General features: G+C 39.9%; 1 protein-coding gene across 4 annotated transcripts in view; it reads left to right on the top strand.

Annotated features, from left to right (window-relative positions):
• Positions 1 to 17,529, top strand: part of Slc39a12 (solute carrier family 39 member 12) — a 72,747-nt gene that overhangs the window by 19,703 nt on the left and 35,515 nt on the right. For all 4 annotated transcript variants that reach the window (XM_076939522.1, XM_034510220.2, XM_076939525.1 and 1 more), the window contains exons 7-8: positions 1,744 to 1,916; positions 16,078 to 16,227. In XM_076939522.1, coding sequence (XP_076795637.1) covers positions 1,744 to 1,916; positions 16,078 to 16,227 — 323 coding nt within the window. The remainder of the gene's footprint in view (positions 1 to 1,743; positions 1,917 to 16,077; positions 16,228 to 17,529) is intronic.

Here is a 17,529-nt window from a genome sequence, read left to right on the forward strand (position 1 = left end):
GATGGAGGAGGCAAAGTAGAAGGGGCCTCTTTCTCAGGGATGAGTTCTAGTCCTGCAGGATTAGGGCCTAACAATGTCCAGGATACTGGGGATTCAGGTAGAGGCTGGCTCCTAATGTACGAGCAAAGAATCAGGCTGATTGGCCTCTTTTCCCTCAGCCATTCCAGGTGGCCAGGCATCATTGCAAGTTGAAGTAAGTAGTCCTGTGTGACCGACAATCCTGCTTCCTCCCATGCTTATTCTTTCTGCACACTTATCATATGAATAATTAAAAACAATAAAAGCAAAATCGGTTAAACTACAATTGGATTTAACCATGATAGCTGAAGGGTTCCATTTGTTCCTTAGTTTTCCATACACAGATATTAATTAAAAAAAAAAAAAAAAAAAACTAATCCTAAACTCTTATTGAATTGGCTGCTTTTATAGTTGCTGTGAGAAAAGCAACTTAAAGAAGGGAGGATATGCATTTGCTTTAATTCACAGTTCCAGAGATCAGCCCGCCATGGTGGAGCCCTGGTCTACAGTGAAGCCATATCCCATGCTCCCTCAGCACAGCTTCCTGCCTTTGAAGTACTTAAGTGTCATTAGATGGTATCAGTCCTAGTGTCTCTCAATGCTGGTGTTGCATCTACCAGTCTGGAAATCACCTTTTTCTGTGGGTGGTAGGTAGGCGGTGTATGTACTTCTTTCAGTGGTTTTAAAGAAGCAGAGGATAGCCTCAAAGCCTGAGGTGAGGGTCTGGGGTGGGGGTGTGGGGGGGGGGCAGAGTGACACAAACAAAAATCTCATCTCTTAGTCTTTGCTGTGATAAAATAATCTGGGTGACTTATAAAGAACAGAAAATTGTCTCCCACAGTTCAGGAAGTCAAGAAGCGCAAGTCAACGTATTGGTGGATTGTTTAATGGTGGTGGTGATGGGGGTCTACTCTCTGGTTCACAGGATGGTACGAGCTCACTGTCTCCCCCTGCTGGAGGTTCCTTATATGTTGCGGCCTGCTCCGCTCTGCCTGACTAGAGACAAAGACTTAACAATGCCTGAATAGTTACTATAACAAAAATGTTGCAATCTGCTCCGCTCTGCCTGGCTTGGCCTCCCAAGTGCTGGGATTAAAGGCTTGCGCCACCACTGCTGCTCCGGTCAGGGTCTAGAGAGAGAGAGAGAGAGAGAGAGAGAGTGGGGATAAGGGGAAGAGACGCACAGAATAGCGACAAGACAGAGGTTATGATCAAGTCTCATTTATTGAAGGGAAATCTGGGGTATTTATACACTTTTGCCACGTGCCTTGTAGACACATGTAAGCCTTACAGGCATGGATAGCACGTGCACAGTGCACATGCGCCTTGCAGGCATGTATGGCGTGGATAGCATGTGGATAGCTGCTTTCTAGCCGCTTTCTGCTAAAAGTTGGCTCCCAACACTTATAAGCACCTACCTCATTCACTTGAACAGAATCCTAGTAACCTAATGACCCCCTGAAGTTCTCACCTTCTTTGTATTGTCACCTTGCGGGCTGGGGTGGAGGAGTAATAAACATTTAGAACACAGCAAGTCATAGAAGAACACAGCACTTTACTCTTTGCTTTACAAATAAAAATAATCCTTTATCCCATACAACACTTAGAAAACCATGTGCATCCCCATGGAGTGTGACCTCCGGAGAGTGGATTTGAATTTCTGCTAGCTGAGGCATGAGTGAAGAGCAGTGCACACTGACAGCCTTTGTCATCTCTTTTGACTAGAATATGGCTACAGCACAGCGGCAGTAACACTCCTGACCTTGGGTTCCATGCTCGGAACGGCTCTGGTCCTTTTCCACAGCTGTGAGGAGAACTACAGTCTTATTTTACAGCTGTTCGTGGGCTTGGCTGTGGGGACGCTGTCTGGGGACGCCTTGCTCCATCTCATTCCTCAGGTAGTCTTGTTTTGTTTTGTTTTGTTTTCTTTCTTTCTTTCTTTCTTTCTTTCTTTCTTTCTTTCTTTCTTTTTTTTTTTTCCATCCCAGATGGGCTGTGTCTGCTCGGTTTTCCATTTACAAACTTGAGATGTTTATGCAAAAGTTTTGGTGTGAACTTCAGTAAACAAAGACAATGGCTGGTGTTTTCCTTGGGAAATATTACCACCCGCCCTGAGCATCTCTGTACCTGTGGAGGAGAAGAGAGATAAGCAGACAGTGGGTCCATCCTCATTATCAGAATTTCTCAACTTCTTCCCTTCACTCTCATAGATAGACCCATTTCTCTCTGCTCTTGTGTTGTGCCCCCAAGTTTGTTTCTTCTTGGGTTTCTTGCCAATTGAATTTTTGCTTAGTTTCTGCCAATGGGAAGCACCAGGAGAAATTCAGGGCAAAAGGAAGAGGGATGGTCATTTTTCTTTCAACTCACTCCAGATTCTGGCTCTGGCACCTGCTCCAAAAGCGGCTGACAACTGTCATGTTGTATCTGGAGGCTCCATGCTCAGTATCACCTCTCTCAAAGTTCCAGCAATGCCATTTCCTATCTTAGTCCCTTCAGAATTAAGGTGGAAATAAGTTCTTGGATTGCAATTCTTTGGGTCCCTGTTTCTTGACCCTGCATGAGTCTCTGCCACAGAGTCACCATGAGTATCTTTGCCTCTGATTCCTCAGAACAAACTTTCTTTTCTCACCTTAATAATGGTGTTTGGATTTCTTTCTTTTGCTCTGCTTGGTGTGTGTGTGTACACATGCTCATGTGTGTGTGTGCACATACACATGTGAGTTTGAATGAGTGAGTTTGGCCATGACTGTGGAGCCTGGATATCAACATCAGCGTCCTCACTCTTTGAGGCAGGGTCTCTCACCAAACCTGGAGCTCATCTGTTTGGTTACACTGGTGGCTAATGAGCTCCAGGGATCCACCACTCTCACTCAGCCCCTGAGTCCTTCCTGGGATTACAAACACATGCTGCGGCATCCAGATTTTCAAGTGAATGAATGCAAGGGATCTGAAGTCAGGTCCTTGTTTTTGTGAGGTGAGTACTTTACCAACATCCCCTGGATTGAAACACCAAGTGGCCATCTGTTCAAGTCTTCTGAAGCTTTTTCATTTATCAGAAATCAAAGGACTAAGCTTGAGGTGGTGGCAGAGGTGAAGCAGAAGGTACTGCAAAGGATTTTGTCATTTGCTCTTAATAGGAATGGTGACAGCAGACTAAGGATCCTGCCCCCTGTGAAGTAGGAAGTGGTAAACATTTCTACAAGCCTCTGGCAACTTCCTTGGGGTCACTGTTGTTGCTTAGAGGCGCAATAATTACTTGATATTCAAAAAATTTGCAAAGTGAGCATTGGAGAAATCAAACAAGCCACTGTTGGTTTTAGATTTCCTCATAATCCAATTTTTCTGGAAATACTTCAAGATTTTGTGTATTGGCTCAAGGCAATGGCCACAGCCATTTTCTAGGTCACTGCAGAAGATACTGAGTTGTTTGTCACCTGGGATCATGGGAAACAGCAGGAGGCTGCCCGGTTTTTCCTCCAAGGCTTAGTGCACAGCTGGGGAGCCAGCCTGGACTTGGGGAGCTTAGAAAATGCTGCAGATCCGAGTGAAAACGTTAGCTTGTGCCTACAGTATTTAGAAGGCAGGGTTTTGGCTTGGAAACAGATGAGGAGAAGAGTTATTGGAAAGAGGAAGAAAAACCTTGTGTAAAGTGGGATGGAGAGCCAGAGAAATCAGTGGACCTGGGAAGTTATCTGCATTTTCAGAGATCAGTACAGAAGGAAGAGAATATCACTGCTTGATTGACTTTATAATTGCTAAGTGTATTCAACTTTAAAACCTATGTCTTAACTCGAGATTGTTAGTTCTGCTTTTATTTAATATTTGTGATACTATAATGCTCCAAACATTATGAAATATTGATTATGAATATGAGGTGGATATACATTAGTGTTATTAATCAAACATGTTAGAGCAAGCAGACCACCATAGTCTTGTTTTTAGTTTTAAGTGCACATATGTGCTTACCTGTGTACACATGGTATCCACATGGGGATTGGTTCTCAGACTCCTGAGGATATGAAAGCCCACACCTGCTCAAGGTTCCTTTGTGAAAGTTGTATTGAATATACATACAACCTATGTATAGCTTGTTATTTTAAATGACATTTAGATCACTCACAGTATGTGATACAATGTAAAATAAATGCAACTCCATATTATTTAGAGAATAATAACAAGAAAGGCATAAGGCCTAAGTAGAAATGCAGGGTTTTTTCTGAGTATTTTTATTCTTTATTTGGTGGATGTATATCCCCAAACTATATTATATATACATAAATGATATATATGCTTATATAATTTCTACTTTCTTTATTTGGAACTCACAATCATCTTACTTCTACAATCCAGTGAGGTATCTCACAAATTGCTGTCTTTTTGTTTTGTTTTGTTTTTCGAGACAGGGTTTCTCTGTATAGCCTTGGCTGTCCTGGAACTCACTCTGTAGACCAGGCTGGCCTCAAACTCAGAAATCCGCCTGCCTCTGCCTCCCAAGTACTGGGATTAAAGGTGTGCGCCACCACCGTCCAGCTTGCTGTCTTTTGAAAGAGGAATATATCAGGTAATATTACACACAATCATAGAGTCATTTAGGTGCTGAATGTGAAGCTTGAGTTATCTGGATGGAAGTTGACAACACCCTTCAGAAAACTGATTAACACTCCTGGTCACACAGCATGCACTGTGTGCTGCGTTGACTTTAAGGTAGATTTCTCTACTATGGCAGAACTGAATTAACAGTTTAATTGCAGAGGCAGATGAGGACACACTGACCTTTGCATTGTGCCCCATGTGTACAGCATGCTGACATGTCATGAAGCATTACTACACAGAGGGACCTCTGGAAGAGAAACCAGAAGGATGTAAAGACCAAAGCCCGGTGCTCGACCGGAGCATTGGCACCCATCTATTCATTAGCAGAAGCTAGTCGAAGTTTGCTTTCGTTGTCTGTTGACATTTTCTCCGATACCAATCACACTACGTCATGGAGGTATTCACATGCCCTGCTGAGATTTGAATGATTTTGGTTGTCATGACATTCCACAGACTGAGAGTGGAATTCATTCAACTTCTAGGTTTACTCTTTGATATTTAAATCATTGAAAGTTTTTTCCCTTCTTTCATTTTTTTTTCTTTATTGAAAATAGATTTTCCCCTCACATTATATACATCCTGATATGGTATCCCTGTAGCCTTCCCAGATCCTCCCCACATCCCTTCCCACCCAACTCTCCACACCTACCGTACTTCTGTTTCACATTAGAGAACAAACAGCCTACTATGAAACACAAATAAAATAAAATAAAATAAAATAAAATAAAATAAAATAAAATGCTAAAACAAAAACTAACACATTGTACTTGAGCAAAACAAATACGATGCTATAAAGGCCATACAAAACAAAAACAGAAGGCACAAGAAACTGAGATTTCTACTCATTTACACACACTCAGGAATCTCACAAAAATACTAAACTAGAAGGCATAATATGTATGCAAAGTACTATGAGGTAAAAGGAGAAAAAAATAGAAATAGTAAGATAAAATTATGTAAGACATGACATTATAAGACAAGGAGCCTCCAAAGATGCCATCGAGTTAATTTTCAGTTGGCCATCTAGGCGGGCAGCCTACTCTAGTTTGTTTCCCCGGTGATATTCCCTTGGAGGAAACTTGCAAGTTGTTATCAATTGGAGATGCTTTGGGGCTGAGATGGTGCCTTGTGTCCACTTCTCCTTCCAGCTCTAGGACCCCAAATGGTGCAGACCTGCACAGGCCCTCTGCGTGTTGCCACAGTCTCTGTGAGTTCATATGTGCATCCATCATGCAGTTTTAGAGGGCATTGTTTCCTAGGTGTCCTCTCTAGCCTCTGGCTCTTATGTTCCTTCTGCCTCATCTTCCACAGGGTTTCCTGAAGCTAGAGGGGAGGGCTTTGATGTAGACATCTCATTTGGGGCTGGGTATTCTGAGGTCTCTCACTTTGCATAATGTCTGGCTGTAGGTTCTTGCTACCTTTTTTTATTATTAAAGAATAGTAACATTTGCTTTTATCCAGTTTTCTGTTGAGGGACATCTATGTTGTTTCTAATTTGTGACAATTATGAATAGAGCAACAATGCACATTGTTGAGCAAATGTCTCTGTGGAAGCATCCTTTTGATACATGCTCAAGAGAGGTTGTTTTAAGTAAGGGTTCTGTAGAAGAGCAGTTTTCAACCCCTTTGACAAACCTCTATCTCCCAAAATATTTACATTGTGATTCATAAGAGTAGCAAAATTACTAGAAAGCAACAATGAAAATAATTTTATAGGTGGTGGTCACTACAACTATATTAAAGAGTTCTCAGCATTAGGAAAGTTGAGAAGCACTGCTCTAGAGTCACAGAATTTATGGAATGAGTTATCTATCTATCTATCTATCTATCATCTATCTATCATCTATCTATCTATCTATCTATCTATCTATCTATCTATCTATCTATCTATCATCTATAGAAAGGGGATTTATTAGAATGACTTACAGGCTGCAGTCCAGATAATCCAACAATGGCTTATCCTTTGGAACTGGAAAGTCCAAGAATCCAGTAGGTGCTCAGCTCACAAGGCTGGATGTCTCAGCTGGGTTTTAGTGCATTCTGGAATCTAATGCCAGTGAAGGAATGGATTTGCTAGCAAGGCAAGGACAATTAGGCACAGAGCAAAACTTTCTTCTTTCATGTCCTTATATAGGCTTTTCAGCAGAAGGTATGGTCCAGATTAAAGGTGGATCTTCCATCCTCAAGATCCAGATGAAAGGTCTGTCTTCCTGCTTCAAAGATTCAGGTTAGAAGTAGTTCTTCCTACTTCAAATTAAGCAAAGTTCTCTTAGAGGTGTGCCCTCCATTTAGGTTTTAGTTCCAGATGCAGCCAGGTTTGCAATTAACAATAGCTACCACATGTCCATCTCTTGTCAACATGACACACAATAGTATCATCTTATGTTGTGATTAATTTCCAAATGAAAGCAGTAACCTGGTCATAATAATGTCTAGGCATGATATAGCCATTCCATGTACAATTAAAAGCATATTATATGTTTGACAGGGTTATAATTATGTCCAATATGCTATAACTATCTCTAGTGCAACTGCAAATGCATTATAAATTTAGAATAGGTGGCGATGTCCATTGAGAGAGGTTTTTTTTAGCATCTCAGGAATCCACCTACCTCTTCCTCCCAAGTGCTGGGATTAAAGGTGTGTGCCACCACTGCCCGGCAGTCTTTTAGCATCTCAAACTTAAATATGTTAATCATTAATATTCTCTTAATTGATGTTATATAACATGATAAAACGTTGAAGAAAACACAAATATCTGTACAAACAAATTCTTAACAAAATACGATAGAAACATTCATGTCAACTATAACTCTCATTTCTGTAACTGGTTACAAGGCCTTAGCTACTATTTACAACTACCTTCCTCTGAAACCAGTTCTGTAATTCCTCCACCCTTGACAAGTACCTCAGCAAGTCTTGGCTCTTTTCCTACAAGAATGACTTACATATCTTCATTCCTGACAAGTCTGTGTTCTTTGTCTTCCAGCCTAATGGCTGTAATTTCCCATTGACTTCAATCACAAGATATGGTAGCATGAAGAGATACCCTTAGGGACCTCCTACACTCTAGACAACCCTTCTTACCTCCATTGTGGAGAAGGATTCTAATTTCCCCATGGTAATTTGGATTAATCATCCCTTCTACCACTGTTATTTTCTTCTTATGTTGGTTTAAAGAGATTAGAATCCCAAGTGGCAAGGAGAAAGTCTGAGCTTCCAGACTTTTTTATTGAGTTCAATAAAATATTTGTTTGAGGCTCCTGGGAGGAGTGCTTCCTACTCTGGAACCCAAACTTCTAGACCAGCTGAAAGTAAGGTTGTGGGATGGTGAAGCAAAAATTTTCCTAGTGGGGCTCTAAGGGTCATATAGTAAGTGCAACTATTCCATTTTCACCCCTTGATTCCTGGTTCTGTGGATCCTGGCTATGAGAGAAACTGTACTATACACTGGGAGCTGAATCAAAGCATATACCACCTTTTGAAGAATCCTGCCCCAGCCCTCTGGCTGCTACCACCTAATTGGTTCAGTACCTTTGTCTTCAAAAACTTTGTCAAGTCAGCTGCTTCAGGATGGTAGGGAACATGTTAAGACCAATGGATGCCATGATCATAGGCCTAGTGTCATACTTCCCTGGATAAGTAAGTTCCTTGGTGAGTCGTGTCATAATTCACTGGCTGTAAAAAAGTGAGTCCCTAACTCTGAAGCAATACTGCGTGGAATACTATGATAGTGGAAAAGTGTTCTGTGAAGTGGTTTTGGCAGAAGCATGTGTGCAGGAAAATCCATAACCAGAATAAGTATCTATGCCAGTAAGGACAAAGTGATATGCTTTCCACAGAGAAAATGGGCCATTGCAGTCAACCTGCCACCAGGTCTCTGGCTGGTCACCCTGGGGAATGGTGACAGCCATATCTGGGGTTCAATGTTAATCTTTGCTATTGACAGAATTGTAGCTCAGCAACAGCTCTAGCCAGGTCAAGCTTGGCGAGTGGAAGTCCATGTAGTCAAGCCCATGCACAGCCTCCACTTCTGCCACTATGGCTACTTTGTTTATGGGCAATGACAGGGATGGCTGGGGAAAGAGGCTGACTGTTCACAGAATAGGCTGTCCTATATACTTGATTATTGAACTCCTCAGCTGAAGTCACCTTTTGATGAACATTCACATGGGACACAAGTATCTTCATGTACTTTGTCCATTTGGAGAGATCCATCCACATACTTTTCCCCCCAGATGTCTTTCTTGCCAATTTTCCAGTCATACCTTTTCCAAGACCCTGACCATCCAGCTAATACACTGACTAGTGCCCATGGATCAGTGAAGCAGTCACACGTCTGCCCATCCAAGCAAAATGTATGACAGTGTATACTGCCTGAAGTTCTGCTCACTGTGAAGATTTCTCTTCGCTGGTGTCTTTCAGAGTTGTTCCAGAAAAGGGCTGTGATGCTGCAGCTGTGCACATAATGTGCAGAACAATCAGCAAACCAGACCCTAGTCTTCTCTTCTTCTATGAACAGATCATAAGAAACAACCCATGAGGCTATGGGTGCCTACTTGGCAGTAGACAGAATCATAATGAAGCGTAGAAACCATAGGTATTTGGGCAACATCTTTATCTAACTTGTTTGTGCCTTCAGGAAATGCTTGGGACCAACCATGTACATACCACTTCCTCTCCTTTCTCCTCCCACCTTAGCTCCTCCTACATTTAATTATAGATTACTGCAGTGCACAGCCTACTTTATGACTTGGTCCATCAGATAACACACAGCTCACGATGTTGCATGGTAACTTAGCTAATGTAGTGGTCTATTATCAAATGTTCAGTTTCCCCTAAGGCCTAATAGCTGACCCAGAGCTGTCTTTCAAAGAGAGAATAGTTGTCAGCAGATGATGGTAGAGCCTTGTTTCAAAAACCCCAAAGCTAGATTGAAGTAGATCAATTCCCATCTTCTTGAGGTACCAACACACTGATTTCTGTAGTGACTATACAAGGTTGCTGTCCCATCAGAAATAGATGAGTGTTTTCTTCACTCCACAACCTTGTCAACATGAGCTGTCACTGGTTTTATTGATTTTAGCCATTTTAATAGTTGTAAGATGAAATCTCAAAGATGTTTTGATTTGTATTTTCCCTGATGGCTAAAGATGTTGAACATTTCTTAAAGTGTTTTTCAGATATTTGAGATTCCTCTACTGAGAATTCTCTATTTAGATTTCCATTTTTAATTTTAATCTCCACAAATACTCCATTTTTAATTGGGTTATTTTTTGATAATTAGTGTTTTGAGTTCTTTATATAATGTTGATATTAGTCCTCTGTCAGATGTGCAGTTGGTAAAAAGAAAATATATTTTTCCATTCTATAGGCTGCTACTTTGTTAAACCAATGCTATCTTTTCCTGTGGATAGCTTTTCATTTTCATGAGGTCCCATTTATTAATTGTTGATTTTAGTGCCTATGTTAACAGTGTTTTGTTTAGAAAGTCTTTTCCTGTGCAACAAATGTAAGCTATTCCCCATTTTTTTTTCCTATCTGAGTCAGTGTATCTGGTTTTATGTTAAGATCTTTGACCCATTTGGAGTAGAATTTTGCACAACCTTATAAGTATGAATCTTTTTGGGTTCTTCAACGTGCAGTCTCCCAGTTTTATCAGCATCATTTAAGACTTTTTTTCATTGTTTATTTCTGGCTTCTTTATCACAAATCAGGTGTATATGGATTTATGTCCAAATCTTCAATTTTATTTTATTGATCAATATATCTGTTTTTGTGCCAATATCATGCTGTTTTTTTATTAGTATAGCTCTGTAGTACAAAATGAAATCTTGGATGATGATACCTTTCACAGTTCTTTTATTATTCAGGGTTGTTTTAGCTTTAGCTATCCTGGAGTTTTTTGGTGTTTCCACAATGCTGAAAATTGTCCTTTTAAGAATTGTGTTGGGACTTGGATGGGGAGTACATTGAATCTGAAGATTGCTTTTGGTAATATGTCCATCTTTACTGTGTTAATTCCACCAATCTATGAGCCTGGGAGATCTTTCCATCTTCTGATATATTTATTTATTTATTTAATACTCTGGCTTTTATTCCCCCACCCAGTCCACCCTACGACTGTTCCACATCCCATACTTCCTCTCCACCCCCTGTCTCCATGAGGATGTCCCTAACACCCAACTCCCACTCTAAGCTCCATGGGGTATCCAGTCTCTTGAGGGTTAGGTATACCATCTCTGATTGAGCACACACCAGGTAGTCCTCTGCTGTATATGTGTTGGGGTCCTCATATCAGCTGGTATATGCTGCCTTTTTGGTGGTCCAGTGTTTGAGAGATCTTAGGGTTTCAGATTAATTGAGACTGCTGATCCTCCTACAGGGTCACCTTCCTCCTCAGCTTCTCTTTCACTTGCCTGATTAGAATTACCCTAAGATATTGTATGTAATTTGAAGCTACTGTGTTGTTTCCCTGATTTCCTTTTCCACACATTTGTCATTTCTATAAGGAGGGCTATTGATTTTTGTGAGTTAATTCCTTTACTCAGCTACTTTACTGAAAGTAGGAGTTTTCCAGGGAAAGTTTTAGGGTCACTATCATAATATCAGCAAGTAAAGACACTTTGACTTCTTCCTTTACAATTTATATCTCCTTGATCTCCTTTAGCCATCCTACTGCTGTAGCTTAGACTTTAAGTGCTGTATTGAATATACATCGAGTGTGGACAGCCTTGTCTTATGTCTGATTTTAGTGGAATTGCTTTGAGTATCTCTCCGTTTATGGTGATCTTGTCTGTGGCTTGCTGTAAACTACTTTTGTTATATTTAGTTATGTCTCTTGTACTCCTAATCTTTCCAGAACTTTTATCATGAACTGGTATTGAATTTTGTCAAATGCCTTCTCTCCATCTAATGAGATGTTTATGTGGTTTTTTTTTTCTTTCAGTTTGTTTATGTGGTGAACTTTATTTACTGGTTTATCTTTGTTAAGCCACTTGTGCCTCTCTGTGATGAAACTTACTTGATCATGGTGGATAATCATTTTTATGTGTTCTTGAATTTACTTTGAAAGTTTTTTATTGAGAATATTTACATTACGGTCATGAGGGACATTTTTCTGTAATTCTCTTTCTATGTTGGGTCTTTTAGTGAGTGTTTTTCAACCTTCCTAATGCTGAGTCAATTTTAAAACATTTCCTCATGTTGTGGTGACCCTCACCTATAAAATTATTTCGTTGCTACTTCATAACTGTAATTTTGTTACTGTTATGAATTACATATACAGGATATATACAGGGTATCTGATATATGACCCTCAAAGGGTTTGCAATCTACTGGTTGATAATCACTGCTTTAAATGGTTTGGTTATAGGAGTAACTGTGGCCTCCTAAAATTAATTAGCAATGTTCTTTTTTTTCTATTTTGTTGAATAATTTGAAGAGTATTGGTATTAACTCTTCTTTGAAGTCTGGTAAAATTCTTTGCTGAAAATATCTGGCCTCAGTCTTTGTTGCTGTTGGTAGACTTTTAATTACTGCTTCTATTTCACTAGGGGTTGTATAGATCTGTTTATATGATTGCTTAGGTAATCTTGATTTAATTTTGGCAAGTGATAAGTATTAAGAACATTATCCATTTCTCTTAGATTTCCAATGTGGTGGAATATAGGTTTTTAAAGTATGTCCTTATGATTCTCTGGTTTTCTCTGGTGTATGTTGTTATGTCTCCACTTTCATTTCTAATTTTTTCAATTTGTATATTTTTTCTCCCTCTTTTGGATAAGACTTTGTCAATCATATTGATTTCCTCAAAGAACCAACTGTTTGTTTTATTAATTCTTTGTATTGTTCTTTTTCTTTCTATTTTATTGATTTCAGCCCTCAGTTTGATTAGTTCTTGCCCTCTATAACTCCTTGGGTGTGATTTCTTCTTTGTGTTCTAGAACTCTCAGTGTGCTGTTCAGCTACTAGTATGAGATTTCTCTAATTTTCTTATATATACATTTAGTGCTCTGAACTTGCCTCTTAGAACCACCTTCATTGTGTCTGGTAAGTTTGGGAATGTGGTGTATTCATTTCTAGAATATCTTTAGCTTTTTTCCTAATTTCTGTCTTGACTCATTTTTCATTCAGTAAAGAGCTGTTCAGTTCCCATAAGTTTGTAAGCTTTCTGTTGCATCTGTCATTTATGATGTCCAACTTTAATCCATAGTAGCCTGATAGGATGCAGGAAATTATTTCAATTTTCTTGTATCTATTGAATCTTGCTTGTGTCCAATATGTGGGCCATTTGGAGAAGATTCCATGAGGTGTTTGGCTAGAATGTTTTATAAATGAATGTTAGGCCCTTTTGATTTATGACCTAAGTTAGATCCAGCATTTTTTATTTGGTTTTTGTCTAAATGACCTGTCTGTAGGAGAGAGTGAGTATTGAAATCTTCCACTATCCATGTGTGAAGGTGAATATGTGATTTAATCTGCAGTAGTGTTTCTTTTATGATTTTGGGTGCCCTTGTGTTTGTACATAGATGTTAAGAATTGCAATGCCTCTTGGTGGATTTTTTTTTCTTTCATGAGTATAAAGTGTCTGTATCTATTTTTCCTGATGAGTTTTGAGAGAAGTGTGTTTTTTCAGATATTAAAATGGCTGTACCAGTTTGGTTCTTAGGTTCTTTTTTTTTTCCCAATATACCCTTTTCCATAATTTACCCTGTGGTAATGTCAAACCTTGATGTTAAGGCAGCAGAAGGATGGATCCTGGTTTTGTATTCATTCTGTTAACCTGTGTCCTTTTATTGGGGAACTGAGATCACTGATGTTGAGAGGGATTGTCAAAGAGTGTGGTGTTTTGGGTTTTTTTTTTTTTTTTTGGTTCCTGCTGTTTTGATGTTGTGGTTGTGTGTGTGTGTTCTCCCTTTTGATTTGCTGGTTTGGGAATTTTTACTTCTTGTATTTTCTTGAGTGTGGTTAACCTCTTTAGTTTTGAGTTTTCCTTCTAGCATCTTCTGTAGAGCTGTATTATAGATAGATGTTGCTTAAATTTGATTTTATCATGAAATGTCGTATTTTCTCCACTTATTGTGATTGAAAGTTTTTCTGGGCATACTAGTCCAGGCTGGCATCTGTGATCACTTCGAGTCTGCAGGACATCTTTCTAGCCTCTTCTGGCTTTTAGATTCTCCACTGAGAAGTCAGGTATTAGTGTAGTAAGTCTGCCTTTATGTGTTACTCGCTCTTTTTTCTTTGCAGCTTTTGATATTCTTTCTTTGTTCTGTATGTTTAGTGCTTTGATTGTTACATGCTGAGGGAACTTTCTTTTCTTTTCTATTTGGTATTCTGTGTGCTTCTTATACCTTGATAGCCGTTTCCTTCTGTAGTTTAGGGAATTTTTTCTTTTTGATTTTGTTGAAAATATTTCCTGTGCCTTTGACCTGGGTTTCTTCTTCTTCTTCTTCTTCTTCTTCTTCTTCTTCTTCTTCTTCTTCTTCTTCTTCTTCTTCTTCTTCTTCTTCTTCTCCTTCTCCTTCTCCTTCTCCTTCTCCTTCTGCTTCTCCTTCTCCTTCTCCTTCTCCTTCTCCTTCTCCTTCTCCTTCTCCTTCTCCTTCTCCTTCTCCTTCTCCTTCTCCTTCTCCTTCTCCTTCTCCTTCTCCTTCTCCTTCTCCTTCTCCTTCTCCTTCCTCCTTCTCCTTCTCCTCTCCTTCCTCCTCCTCCTCCTCCTCCTCCTCCTCCTCCTCCTCCTCCTCCTCCTCCTCCTCCTCCTCCTCCTTCTTCTTCTTCTTCTTCTTCTTCATAATTCATGTTATTATCCTTGGATTTGGTCTTTTCATGGTGTTCCAGATTTCCTGGATGTTATACACAAGAAGTATTTTAGATTCAATATTTTTTTTGACCAATGTGTCTTTTCTTTTATCATGTCTTTAATGCCTGAGAGGCTCTTGTGCTTTAATCTCTTGTATTCTTTTGGTGATATTTGCCTCTAAGGTTCCTATTTGAGTTTCTAAATTTTCATTTTCAAATATCCCTCAGTTTGTGTTTTCTTTGATGATTCTATTTTTACTTTCATGTCTTGACTGTTTTACTCATTTCCTTTTACTGTTTGTTTGTGTTTTCTTAGATTTTTTTCAAGGGATTTAAAAATTTTTTCCTCTTTAAGGACCTCTATCATATTCACAAGAGCTGTATCAAGAGCTGTGTCTTGTGCTTCAAGTTTGTTGCAATTCTAGGGCCTTCTTTGGTATGGTTATTGGGCTTTAATAGAGATATACTGCCCTGGTTGTTATTAATTGTGCTCTTATGCTGGCTTCTAGATATCTGGGTTTGGAAGACTGCAATTCTTGTTGCTAATATCTGGTCTTGTCTTTGTTGGATGGGTGATTTGTTCCTTGGTTTCACCCTTGTTGCCCTCTCTAGTTCTTAGGATGTGGTTCCTGTGTATTGCCTGGTAGAAAATTCTTTGGGTGTTCTGATAGGTGTGGCTCCTGGGGGCTTCCTGGTAAAATGCATGTTAGGATAACACTGAGGGATAGGTATGGGCTAGGAGGGGTCTGCAAGAGAGAAGAAAGCAGGTTGTTCTTCCAGTATTGGGTTAGTCCCCTGGGAATGAGGCAGTGAGTGGGTGAGGAGATACCACAAAAGGTAGTCTGCTAAGGAGCTAGGGTTGAGCCTGGAGATTGGTTATGGAGGAGAGGAGGGAAAGGCAAGATCTGAATCTCATGTATCTGCTTCCCTGACAGGCTTGGCTGGTGGGTTCCCAGAGAAAGGCTGCTGGAGTTGAGAACTAGTTATAACAGGATAATCGAGAAAGGAGGAAAAGACCTGAGTTATCCTCTGGAGATGGGGGATAAAGGGCAGGACAACAGATAGTCTGCTCCGGAGATGGTGAAATGATACTAGCATATTGGACTTGGAGAAGAGGGTGAGGTGGAAAAGACCTGCAGTTAGGTTACCTGCTTCCCTTGCTAGAGTGGGCTGTGAAGTCTCAGGGAATGCCTGCTGGATTTGAGGACTGAGTTAAAATGTTAAGTTGGGGAAAGAAAGGTTGGAGGAGGTCTGTGTGCTGGAGACAGAGGACAACGAGGGAGGCAAGGCTCTGCCTCAGAGCTGGGGATGCAACGGGAGTTGGGGGTGATTGTATTTTGAGGAGAGGTTGGGAGTAAAGTTCTGCAGTTAGCCTAATGGCTTCCCTGGCTGGAGTAGCCTGTGGGTTCCTAGGTCGTGCCTGCTGGAGTTGGGGCCTGGGATTTAGCAATGAGTTAGGAAGGGAATTTGGTTGTGGAAGACGTGTGTGATCCTTGGGAGATGGGGATGGGGTGGCAGAGTTGGGGAGTAAGGCCACAGCAAATGTTCTCCTACAAAGCTGAAGGTAAGGTAAGACTAGGAGATTGGGTTTGGAGGAGTAAAAGAGAGGTGAAGTTCTGCAGTTAGCCTACCTGCTTCCCTTGCTGAGTCTTTTTATTTTTTTAGGTTCTTGGTCTACATAAGCAGGAAGCAGAGCTTGGACACTTCCATGAAAGCCAGAGTCCTATTTGGAAGCTGTTGGGACTACTTGGAGGCATCCATGGATTTTTCTTAATAGAAAAGTGTTTTATCCTTCTTGTATCACCAAATACCAAGGTTTGTGTCTCCTTTGTCCTTTGATCTGAGGTTTTGTTAGATTCATCTTGATTTCAGAAAGACTTGGGTAAAGGTAAAAGTAAGCAGTGGGTGGACGTGCACACCTTACATCCCATGTACCTGATAGGCTGACAAGAGGATTGCAACTTCAGGGCCAGCCTGGGCTACAGAGCAAGACTCAAAATACAAATAAATAAAATAAAAAGAGGCCTAGGCATGTAGTTCAATTGGTGGAGTGCTTGTCTACCATGCCCAAATTCCTGAGAGTTTGATCCCGGCACTCCATAAATTGGGTTTGATGGTACATGACTATAACCCCAGCATTTGGGGAATGGAGGATGGAGGATCAGTTCAAGGTTCAGCCTTAGCTGTATAGAGAGTTCAAGGCCAGCCTGGGCTATCTCCAACAGACTAAATTAATCCATTAACTAATTAATTTAAAGTTTAAGAAAATTAAAGGGCTGGCGATCATTTTGGTGGTCAAGGGCCTCTCATGTGCAAGAGCCTATATTTGATCCTCAGTTCTATCACAGTGACATCTTCATGAGTCGATCTGTATAAGGGAAGACACAGTAATTTCAACAACATACAGCTCATTCTAACTAACATGTTGGTTCTTAACCATAGTTATTAATAGTTTTAAAAAGCCCATTACTGAGAAGGTAATATACATGTTGCAATCTTCTGGTTTACCTTCATGATTGGTTTAAAAAGGACAACATTTCAGATTTGGGGACTGCAAAGTCCTACATTCTACAAAGTAGTCCTCTTACCTCCACAGACGTGCTGGGGCTTATGCTCATGTGAGATACATTTATTAATAACAATGATAATAATAATAACAATAATAACAATACAATTTAAGGTTCATGTTATTGCATACAATAAAAGGAATATAAATGTTTGAATGTTCACAAATGCATAATTGAATTATGTAATTGGGGAGATATTATCTTAGTAGTTCCAGGGTGCAATTCAATTTGACAATCATTTTTGTACCTATATCAAAGAGAAATAAAAATCAAATTTTATGTAAGTTTAATTTTTAGTAAATAAAATGACAATATTAAATTACCTCCATTACAGCCTCTTTCAGTCACAACTAGACTTTCTAAGGGTATGTTGTTAATGCATTCTGAGTATGTGTAATGGTATTCCAAGGTGATATTTTTAATAAATATTCATTACTATGAGATTTTCTAGGCATTATTTTTATGTGTCCTCCCCAAAATGTTGACAAACAAAACATTGCATAGAGCCACAGGACTAAAAAAAGTGTATGCATGTGTGCTTCTGGCCCCT

The sequence above is a fragment of the Arvicanthis niloticus genome, chromosome 8 (assembly GCF_011762505.2).
Source record: "Arvicanthis niloticus isolate mArvNil1 chromosome 8, mArvNil1.pat.X, whole genome shotgun sequence".
NCBI lineage: Eukaryota > Metazoa > Chordata > Mammalia > Rodentia > Muridae > Arvicanthis > Arvicanthis niloticus.